Consider the following 12,277-nt stretch of genomic DNA (forward strand, 5'->3'; position numbering starts at 1 on the left):
CAGTGATTGTGGGCAGGGCTTAAACAATGTGATGTCACACTGCTTAAAGAATCAAAATGGCGTGTAAAAGTGGATTTTGCACAGTAGGTGCCTTAAAATGACCAAAAAAAAAACAAAAAAAAAAAAAACATCCAAAATGGCAGAAAAATCAGGGAGCTGCAAGAAAAACTACATAAATACTGAAATATATTATTAAAATAGTATTATTTTAATTTATTTTAATTTATTATTTAATTTATTTCTGTTTATTTGAACATCTTGTCATTAACGTAACAACATGGTAAATGCAAACCTCTATTGAAATCAATAAAAAGTTTAGTCTAATTAAAAGTGACTGTTTATTTAAGTGTGCTGTGTATTTTTATGCATATTAGAGTGCTTTGCTGTAAGCTCATTAGCTCATGTTTATTAGAACATCTTGTCATTAGTTATACAACATGCTAAATGCAAACCTTTATCAATATCATGCAAATGCAAACCCAAAATCAATATAAACAGTTCAGTCCTATTAAAAAAAGACCAATTACCAAATATTTGTGTGCTATATATTTTTTATGCATATTAAAGTATTTTCAACACCATGTCATTAGTTTAGCAACATAATTGCAAAACTCTATAAGAAATCAATAAAAATAGTTCAGTCTCATTAAAAAAATGTTCTGTATTCCTTAATACTTTTGTATGCTGTTTTTTTTAGGCCTAGAACATCTTGTCATTAACTTAGCAACATGCTAATGACAAACTCTATAGGAATGACTTCAGTCTTATTTAAAAAAGGGACTGTTTACCCAGTATTTGTGTGTGCTTTGTATTTTTAAAAACATCTTGTCATTAGCCTACCAACAGGCTAAATGCAAAATTCTACTGACATCAATAAAAATGTACTGTTTACCCAAAACTTGTGCTATGTCTTTTTATGCATATTAGAGTATGTTGCCATAAGCTTAGCAGTATGCTAAAGCCAAACTGTGCACTTCATGTGAAGAGTACTATTTATATGATGCAAAGAGCTGCTGTTTTTGTAGAGCGTTCCAAATCAGTTACTTAGGTAGGCAGTTGACAGTAAGTCAGCACAATAGGTTTTTGGATGTGATTGTATGTCCAAAATGGCTTAGAAACAATTACATAATAGGCTCTTAGACCAACCAGAATGAAACATACTCATCGTTCCTAATATATACCATAATATATATATATATATATATATACACACACTGACCAAAATAATAAAGGCAACACTTTTGTTTTTGCCCCCATTTTTCATGAGTTGAACTCAAAGATCTAAGACTTTTTCTATGTACACAAAAGGCCTATTTCTCTCAAATATTGTTCACAAATCTGTCTAAATCTGTGTTAGTGAGCACTTCTCCTTTGCCGAGATAATCCATCCCCCTTACAGGTGTGGCATATCAAGATACTAATTATTGCACAGGTGTGCCTTAGGCTGGCCACAATAAAAGGCCACTCTAAAATGTGCAGTTTTATCACACAGCACAATGCCACAGATGTCACAAGTTTTGAGGGAGAGTGCAATTGGCATGCTGACTGCAGGAATGTCCACCAGAGCTGTTACCCGTAAATTGAATGTTCATTTCTCTACCATAAGCCGTCTCCAAAGGCGTTTCAGACGATTTGGCAGTACATCCAATCGGCCTCACAACCGCAGACCACGTGTAACCACATCAGCCCAGGACCTCCACATCCAGCATCTTCACCTCCAAGATCGTCTGAGACCAGCCACCCGGACAGCTGCTGCAACAATCAGTTTGCATAACCAAAGATTTTCACTGTACAGGGCAGATGGCAGACAGCGTGTATGGCGTTGTGTGGGTGAGCGGTTTGCTGATGTCAACGTTGTGGATCGAGTGGCCCATGGTGGCGGTGGGGTTATGGTATGGGCAGGCGTATGTGATGGACAACGAACACAGGTGCATTTTATTGATGGCATTTTGAATGCACAGACATACCATCTATGCAGAGGAGATGTTTTGCACTGCGTGAGGCAAATGGTGGTCACACCAGATACTGACTGGTTTCAGTGTATATATATACACACACACAAGGCGACAAGTACACACTGTGTCGTATTGTACCCGGCAGCCAACAGCACCTGCACACTAGAAAACAAGAGTACACTACATCTGAGAGCGACACAGATAAACAGAAAGCGACAGAGGACTAGAGAGGCAAACAGAGACTGTGTTTGTGTGTGGATTTGTGTAAGTGTTTAGTACAGAATGAAACAGAAACTTTTCAGTGAAAATAATAGACTTTGTTTATTCCAGAAGGCAAAAAGAACTGACTTTAGTGCATGGCTTGCAGCAGCTGACTAGGTGGTTAGCCAGCACCAATAGAGCTGAATAAATACGAGAAAATACGGTCTATCAAGGGGCGATGATGGGTGAAGAGGGTCCTCAGAGGGTTCTGGCGGGCATCAAGACTGCTGTTCCAGGGCTTGAAGTGTCATCCTGTTGTGCTGCTTAAAGCTGAAGCCTCCTCCAGTGAATCTAGGGCCGTCCGGACGCTGAGGCTGGATCACAGGCTGTCCTGCCTGGGCGAGATTTCGCTCCTTCTCCCTACAGAGACAACAGAGAGTGGAAAGATACAATGTTAGGGGTCACACACAACAAGATCTTGTTGTGCTCTTGAGTTCTGTCTGTGCTGTGTCTGAATTTCTCCTTATGTACAGATGCAATTTTTTTTTACAGTGTTATCAATGTCATATAGAAGCCTATTTCCACCACTGAATCAAAAATAAAAAAGGTTATTGCGACTTTTAAATTCACAATTCTGTGAGATAAACTTGCAATTCTGAGAAAAAGCCAGAATTGCGAGAAACAATTTTTTTCTCAGAAATGCAAGCTTTTATCTTTTTTTCTTGCAATTGTAAGTTTATATATTGCAATTCTGATCTTTTTTCAGACAATTCAAACTTTTTTTTCACAGAATTGTGAGATATAAACTTGCAATTGAGTTACAGAGTCCATTTTTGAGGGAAAAAAGACAGATATGTTCTCAGAATTGCGAGATGTAAAACTGTGTTTATATCGTGCAGTTCTTACTGTTTCTCAGAATTGCAAGTTCATAGCCTGACTGTATAATGAAAGAAAGTCAGTATTGCGAGATGTAAACTTGCCATTGGGAGTAAAAAAAGTCAAAATTGTGAGATAAAACATTGCAATTACCTTTTTAATTTTTTATTCAGTGGCGGAAACGGGCTTCCATAGTGTCTCACTTCATTAGGGTAGAAAAATGTATTGTTAAATTTAATTTACATTTAAATTTATACATTTAAAATAAATAAATAAATAAATGAATGAATGCAAACCTCTGTTGAAGTAAAAAAGTGTTTAGTCCTATTAAAAAGCAATATTATTAATCATAATGTAGATTGTGTGTCTAAACCTTTGGATGACTGTTGCTGTAATAATTACATGGCAAATTGCTTTGGATAATCTCCTAATTAACAGCTTGCGTTTATTTTTTTCATATACATAATAATACTTTTTTTAAATAATTATTTTATGCTTACCAAGGTTTCATTTATTAGATCAGGTAAACAGTAATATTGTGAAATAGTATTATTATTTTAAAGTAACTATATTTTCTTTTATGCCAAAAATCATTAGGATATTAGGTAAAGATCATGTTCCATGATATATTTTGTCAATTTCCTAATGTAAATATATTAAAACGTACTTTTTGATCAGTAATATGCATTGCTAAAAACTTAATTTGGACAACTTTGAAGGCGTCTTTCCTAATATTTTGATTTTTTTTTTTTTTTTTTTTTGCACCCTTAGATTCCAGATTTTCAAATTGTATCTCGGCCAAATATTGTCCTATCCCAACAAACCATACATCAATGGAAAATGTATTTATTTTAGCTTTCAGATGGTGTATAAATCTCAGTTTAAATAAATCTCAGTATAAATAAATAAATACAATGTTTATGCAGTGCTTCAAAGTTAGTTTTAAATCAATGAAGCAATCAAAAGAAGCAGGTGGTGGGACAAACATCTAGTCTACCAAGTGTTTACACAAACTACTGTAACATTTATGTCTTAATTACGGATAACTAGTGACAAGTTATTAAAATGTCTTGAGACCCTGAGATGTTTCGTTCCATTGCACTCGTCTAACGGCTGTTAAACGCAAGAAAGCATCCTGAGTGCGTACGACCCCTTAAAGTGCAGAAAGATGCACGGCTGGGTACGTTTTTCGATTACCGTCCCACTGATAAACATCCACTGAGAGGTGAAGCATCTAAACAAATCACAAAAAAACATTTCAAGATACGCAGACAAACTCCCATTTACATACACTTCCTCTGTCCTCTCATAGCTTACGCTCCTGTTCAACACCCACACACCAGACAAAAAGAGCCACACACTCTTTCTATTTCCCTGGAGAAAACATCTGCTACTATCCAGCTCACTTTCAGCTGTGCTCCAGTGATCATGGATCTCTCGTTCAACACGCTATTATTCCAGGACCTCTCAAATACACACACATCTCTCGCTTACTTTGTTTGTCCAATACCAAATGCCATCAATTAATATTCACTGACTGTGTAATGCAATTTCACAGTGAGGCCGATGAAGACATTTGGCAACAAGCTTTAAACACGAGCAAACATACAGCTCGTCCAACCTTTGTTTCTCCCACTGGTAAACAAACAGAATGAAATGAATGTTGTGGTTAAGATGAAATATGCTGATTCTTGGATGTAGCTCTAGACATCTGTGAACAAGCTTTGACTGAAACTCCATGTGCTTGACAAGTAGTATCACTGTCATCTGGAACAAACGATTACCGACAATCCGTCCATCTCCCTAATGAATAAAAACCCTGATCTTCGACCAGTATTTGCTCTGTGAGGACATTATGAATTAGTAGTTTAGGAAAAGCTGCACTGAAACTGCAATTTGGACCTTCAGCCTGTTGATCCCCATTGAGGTCCACTATATGGAGAAAAATTCTGGAATGTTTTTCTTAAAAACCTTCATTTCTTTTCGACTGAAGAAAGAAAGGCATGAACAAAAAAAAAAAATAAATTGATTCAACTTAAAAAAAGTAAGTGTTGCTGCCTTAAATTTTTAGTTTAGTCAACCAACATGTGCTGTCTTGAATAATTAAATAAAGCATCCTCTCATTGGATAAGAACACAGTCTCATGAATAATTATGATCATTAAGAAAACATTACAGTCATGGCCAAAAATATTGGCACCCTTGCAATTCTGTCAGAAAATGCAAGACTTCTCTCAGAAAATTGTTCTAATTGCAAATGTTTTGGTATTTGCATACTTATTGTTTTTGTTTGCACTGCAACAACACAAAAGTCCAATTTGATCAAATTTCACACAGAACTCAAAAAATGGGCTGGACAAAATGATTGGCATCTTGTCAAAATTGTAAGAAATAGTTGCATTTCAAGCATGTGATGTTCCTGTAATTTGTATTTAGACACACCTGTGGCAAGTAACAGGTGTGGGCAATAAAAAAGAAATAAGTTTAAAGAGTTGTCTGTGGGTTTGAGAGAAAAAAATGTGGAAAAACATGAACAATCTCAAGGCTACAAATCCATCTCCAGAGATCTTAATGTTCCTGTGTCCACTGTGTGCAATATCATCAAGATGATATCATCAAATTCAAGCTGATCTGCAGACACAGGGTACAACAGTGTAAGCTCGCACTATCCCTCGAAAAGGGACGCTATGGTAGGAGACCCAGGAGGACACCACTGCTGACACAAATGCATAAAAAAGCAAGACTGAAGTTTGCCAAAACTTATGTGACAAAACCACAATCCTTCAGGGAGAACGTACTGTGGACAGATGAGACAAAAGCAGAGCTTTTTGTTAAAGGACATCATGGCACTGTTTACAGAAAAAAAAAATGAGGCCTTTAAAGAAAAGAACACAGTCCCTACAGTTAAACATGGTGGAGGTTTAAAGATGTTTTGGGGTTGCTTTGCTGCTTCTGGCACTGGATGTCTTGACTGTGTGAACGGTATCATGAAATCTGATGATTACCAAAGAATTTTGGGGCGCAACGTAGTGGCCAGTGTCAGAAAGCTGCGTCTCCACCAGAGGTCATGGGTCTTCCAGCAGGACAAAGACCCAAAACACACTTCAAAAAGCACTCAGATATGGTTACAAACAAAGCATTGGAGAGTTCTGAAATGAGTCCAGATCTGAATCCCATAGAACACCTGTGGAGAGATCTCAAAACAGCAGTTGGGAGAAAGCATCCTTTAAATCTGAATGACCTGGAGCAGTTTGCAAAAGAAGAGTGGTCCAAAATGCCAGAAGAGAGGTGTAAGAAACTCATTCACGGTTACAGTTATTTTTTCCAAAGGGGGTGCTACCAAATATTAAGTTAAGGGTGCCAATAATTTTGTCCAGTGCATTTTTTGGGTTCTGTGTGGAATTGTACCAAAACATTTGCAACTGCAATCATTTTCTGAGAGAAGGGTTGTATTTTCTGACAGAATTGCAAGGGTGCCGATATTTTTGGCCAAGACTATACACCCGGTGACACTGACATGATTTCTAATTCAAACCCAGAAGATAATAATAGTGCAAAAAAGCTTTTAACCGGTTTTCTCTTAGAATTAAAATCAATGATTGCTAACATTATCTATGATGTGCCACACACACACCTGTGTGAAAATCTCAGAAAATGTAGTTGAATGTTTCATGACCCTTTAAATTGTGTCTAATAGCAGTCTGTAGTAAAATAGCTGTTTTTATCTTGCTGAAAACCTGCTTTTATCGATGATCCCCATCTTTTACAACACAAGCAGACTTGTTGACAGATGCTTGAGCTCACAGGTCTCCTCTGTGTCAGAGCTGCACACAGACTCAACAATATGTCTAGTTATGAGTGTGGCGTACTTGAACTAGTAGCTGATATCAGAGCGTCACAGCTGTGCAGCAGGTTAACCGGACTTGTCCACTGGCGCAGAGTCGAAAGTGCATTTCCAATGCGTTCTCTATTGGAGCTGACTCACGCAGAGGATTATGGGATTGACAAGCGAGGAGAACATTAAAAAGTTGAGAAATGCTATACGGTGGGTGTTAGCCAGTTGCTGTGAGATGAAGGCAGTGGATTCTCTTTTAAGCATTTCAGAATCTGCCAATATTGATGGAGTTTCTTGAGGGTTAGGCCTAAATCATATTGCAACATACTAAAACTACACTGACGTTTAACAGTTTGGGGATGGTACGATTTTTTAAATGCTTTTGAAAGATGATGAACATTGTTCAACAGTCATTTCACCAGCCTATAGTGTCACAAGATCCTTTGGAAATCATTATAATATGTTGATTTGCTGCTCAAGAAATATTGATTGATTGTTATTATCAATGCTGAAAACAGTTATGCTGCTTAATATTTTTGTGAAAAAAGTGATATTTTTTCAGAATTCTTAATAGAATTGATTGTTTGAAACAGAAATCTTTTGGAACATAATAAATACATTTTTTATTGCATCCTTGCTGATAAACCAAAAATATTTTATTTAAATAAATAAAGAACTCACCCCAAACATTTACATTTTCAGTAGTATAGTGTATTTCATTCAGATTTCAAATGCAGTTTCATTGTGGCAGTTTAAAAAGTGGAAAAAAATATTTTAAAAACGTGTTTAAATTAAATTGACACCAAATGTGTACCCTCAGGTATTCAGATAATAATTTTACTTTTTTTTTTTCAGCTGTAATGGTGCATATTCATGAGTTAATGACTTTGTGTTGAAAGCATTAATGAACAATCAAACTGACAATCAAGACAAACGAACTGTTGAACATCTTTTTGAGTGGATTTCTCCCACAGCTGGGTAAAAGCTGAGTATTTTTTGAGCACAGAGGGATACTGAGGAAGAACCACAGGTTTTCTTCCTGTCCTCTGACCCTTGCTTTATCACCAATGACATTGAAATGTTACTCACTGTGCTTTCCAGAACATTTATATACAGAGTTTAAGTCAGGATTTTGGTGAGAACCCGATCCTTACTGTTAAAAAAGCATAAGTGATTGATGATTTCTTGTAATAATATATACAAAGATAAGCTAAAACACAAAATAAAACATTGAAGTAATCAATAAACACACATAACCCCATTTGCCCATTTTCGACCCCTTGCCAAATTATAACCCCCTTAATTGAAATCAGTACATGATTGCCTAATCATAACCCGTCCCCGACACCTAACCCTAAACCTACCAATACTAGGGGTGAAGTAATCTGGTGGGGGTCAACACCAGAAAGCATATGGAGCTGAAATCAGAACTGTGTACGAAAACGATTACAAGTGCTTGCTGTTTTACCGCCTATAGTGCTACTTACTGGTACGTATTTCACATCTTGCGAAAAAGTTCCCACAGGTACGTTTTTTGTCATGAGATCAGGTAGTTTACCATAGAAATATGATTTATTTTCTTCCTGTATTACTATTATAGTGCCACCTAAAGCACAATCTCCATAAAAGATAAAAGTCTGCAAGCTTAACATGATACTATGATACATGTGTTTACCTAGTTTTTTGAAGCTTTGAGTTTTAGTTTTGGATTTATAGGCTTTTAGGTATATTTGGCCAGGTTTTTCAAATAATCTTGAATAATTAACTAATGATTTGATTGACAGTGTGTTCTTGAGGCAAAAGAACTACATTATTTGGCAGAAGAATAGAGTTTTTATTAATATCATTACTTTATTTGCTCTCGAAAACTCAATATTTTTTGCTAATTATTGATATTTACTCTCTAGAGAATTTTTCTGCACTGGTTTTGTTTTGGTCGTGTCCAAAACCAAGGACTAGTTTGCAAAAGTAGTTTTCTAGAATAGCCAAAAATTTTGTCAAGGTGGCAATCGAAACTATCACATGAGTTTTGTTCGTCTTAGTCCAAGGATTTCCATGATATAATACACCTGAGTCTGCCACAAGCATTTTAGGAGTTATGAGTGATTTCGTACTTTTGATCGCTGTAGTGCCCCTGTCAGGCCGTTTATGGTAACGCTCCAGACAGGGTGGGTACTACCATCCCTCAGAAGTCTCTACGCCTTACAGTTTGGTCTGCCTGATCTCATTTAGGTCAGAATGGTAGTCTTTGAAAATCTTAACAATTACAATTGTGTTTCAGTGCTACACACTTGAATCCCTAAGAAAAAAAAAAGATGAAGTGCACAACAAGTGTGGTAAATTGCACTACAGCAGCATACAAGAAATGAAAAGAACTCACACACAAACAGTCAATATTTTTGTCTGTTTTGTATAAAAGGTGCCTGAAAACACAGCTCTGAATCATTCTGGCCCAATTTAACACCTGTTTTTTTTTTTGTTGTTTATATGGAAAAAAAAAACAAAGTATAGCGCAGTGTTCCTGCTGTCCCTGCTCTTTTAATTACACGATGGCCCTCCATCAAATTACATCCATCTATTGTTTATTAAACGCATGATTAATTTATTGGAGCAAATAAGTCAATCAGCATGTTTAGCAGCACTGTAATAACAATCTACGGGAAGTTTAAAAATCAGTGAATTAGGAATCAGGACATAACCGTATTATATGGAATTATGCAGAAAGCAGTTACATTACGTGCAGAGTTTACTCAATACGTCCCCATGCCGGCAGGAATAATAAAGGCAAAGATATGATTATTTGCCTGTCTTTCAAATCAGTCGGCTCACTCCATCTGGCTGATTATACGTCCACTCTACCACAGTAATTCAATTATGATCTATAGTTCCACGTAGGCAGGCGGAAAGAGCGAAACAGAGAATAAAGTAAAGAGAGAGAGGAAGGGAAGAACGGACACTCTAGAGATTATAAATCAATAACAGACGGTGATTTGTGTGTGGCTGGAATGTGAAGGTTTCAAATCTTTAGGAGTACGGCAGTGAATATTCCTCTCACACTTTTTTGCTTTTCTTTTCATCAGCAGAATGATACAATATCTTCCACCAAACACTTTTCCTACTCCATAAAGCTCAACCAGTCTTCATGCTCTCTCACTGACGATATTTAAGGACGATGGAAAGATAAGAACACTTAACGTGTTAGCGCATAACGTCTTTTCACACCTACATTCAATGATGCAATCCATGATTAATGGATTCATAAAAGATCTAACATAGCTTTCGAAATTTTCGTGCTACATAAAAAAACAAAATCAAATGCACCTAGGGATGAACAAGCTGGTAATTTTAGTCCTCCACAAATAAATCAACTGGAACTGGGATTCATTTGTGCTACTTAACAATCATGCTAAAAATAAATTTAAAAGTCATTAACTTTAATTTATCAGATGCACTTCTTAAAAAAATTTAACATCTTGCTGCAACCATATTTTTAAGAAAGCTTGTCAAGTTAAAAATAGTTTCACAACAATAGCAATCAGACTACAAGGTACTGACACTCATTATTTTACAATTCCGTTCTGTGCTGCTACAGCAAAAAAAATTACACAGCATATTTAATCACACTCCTGTGTGTGCGTGTTGATTTTGCTCGTTCCTTTGCTAAGACAATCCAGATCTGCCAGTGTAAAACTCCATGATCCTCAAGCGAAACTCTTCTTAAAGAAGCAACCGTTCCTACGTCAAGGACGTGTCCCATTCAGCTGGATGAGGTCAGAACAAAACCTCTCATACCTGAGAGCAATTACATGGCTCTCCACGTAGTAGAGAGCTTCAATTCAGCAGACATCACAATGTGCGTCTATTCAGGAGAGGCGTTTTGCTTTTTCAGTACTTGAGGTCTACAAGGGTTGCACGGTTTACCGGTACTACGGTAGTATCGCGATACTAAGGGTGCCACTGTATTTTTTTAACGGTAGTATCGTCATTACGGTTCTACCGTAAGTAATGTTGTTTGTGGCCTGTGGTGCAGTTGCTAAAATGTTTGAACACTTGTGCCTGCAAATAAATAGCGTCTTTTTCTTTTGTTCTGTCGTCTTTCTTCGTGCCCTTTATGCGCGCAAAATACTTTGCAGAATTTGCGTCTTATATGCCATATATGGTATTGTGCGTTTTCTGATGCTTCAGTTCAAACACGCATCTGATTCAGTTAGTTTTTAATTTGCAATTGTCTGTTCCTGTGAATACAATGAATTCACATACAACGGTTGACCGCGACAGTCTCTTAAAAAAGAGTAACTAACTTAGCGAAATATGGAATTACTTCAGATTTTCACCTGATGAGAGTGGAAAACCTAATGATGACGGAAAATCTGCCGTGAATGGCAACAGAGAATTCAAGTTAAAGGTGAAAACACCATAAACCTCATTAAGCATCTTTGGACGCATCCCACATCTTTTGCAGAGTACACAAACGTTAGGGAAACTTATTTGCCTTAAATAATTTACCTTCATTTTTAAAGATGTCCTGTTGAACATTACAGTACGTTTTATACATCTGAAAATGAGGTGTTGACATTATTTGCGCTATCTAGAGAGAGGGACTGAAAAGATTATAAAAATTAGCAGCTTAAACTGCATTTTAAAATAATTACTAATATAATATGTATATTCAGTTCGTCTGTTGCTCTTTTGTCCACCTTCTGGATCAAGTGAATGATTACGAGAAACTTTTAAATCGTTGTGACGAAGAATACAGTTATATTCATTAACATGACAGCATTTGCAGTCTGTTCTTGTCAGCCCTTATAATTCATTTCTAATGTTAAAGTCAGCATATTTCGTTCCTAAATATACTTTGAACAATTCGGGTGAGTCAATTATTAAATGAGCCATTCATGAAGGTAGTCACTTGCTTAATTTCTGGACCGATCAGTTTCTTTTTTTGATCAAATATCATATTACACTGATTGTATTTGATTAAATTCACACTACTAGTATTATAACAGAAATGTAAAACAAATTTCTGTTTTCTATTGTATTTAAAATAAAATATGAAATGGGCTATTTAATATATAATTTATTTTTTATATGTAAAATTTTACAAAAATGTTTATGCCTTTTACAAATGAACATAATCCAAGTAAATAATTTCATATTGTTTACTTTTTTCAGAATCAGAATCATGCTGCCCTAACTGGTGCCCAAAGCCATACAGCCACACCTACCACCAGCAAGTTGCAACCCACCATCGACAGCATCTTTGAGAAATCCAAGAAGTATGAAGCAACATCCAAAGAAGCAGCTGTTCTAAACAGAGTTCATTTGCCTAAATACCAATATATACAGTAGAAATGTTTGGATTCAAGCAAGTAGTTAAGTAGTTTTGCTTATCCAAATTCAATTCTTTATGC

General features: G+C 36.2%; 1 protein-coding gene across 1 annotated transcript in view; it reads right to left on the reverse strand.

The window, feature by feature from the left end:
• Nucleotides 1-2,294: 2,294 nt before the first annotated feature.
• Nucleotides 2,295-12,277, reverse strand: part of cfap58 (cilia and flagella associated protein 58) — a 112,204-nt gene continuing 102,221 nt past the window's right edge. Inside the window, 1 exon segment of the mRNA XM_051109986.1 lies at nucleotides 2,295-2,576. Coding sequence (XP_050965943.1) covers nucleotides 2,435-2,576 — 142 coding nt within the window. The 3' untranslated portion in view covers nucleotides 2,295-2,434.

The sequence above is a fragment of the Labeo rohita genome, chromosome 1, assembly GCF_022985175.1.
Source record: "Labeo rohita strain BAU-BD-2019 chromosome 1, IGBB_LRoh.1.0, whole genome shotgun sequence".
In the NCBI taxonomy this organism is placed as follows: domain Eukaryota; kingdom Metazoa; phylum Chordata; class Actinopteri; order Cypriniformes; family Cyprinidae; genus Labeo; species Labeo rohita.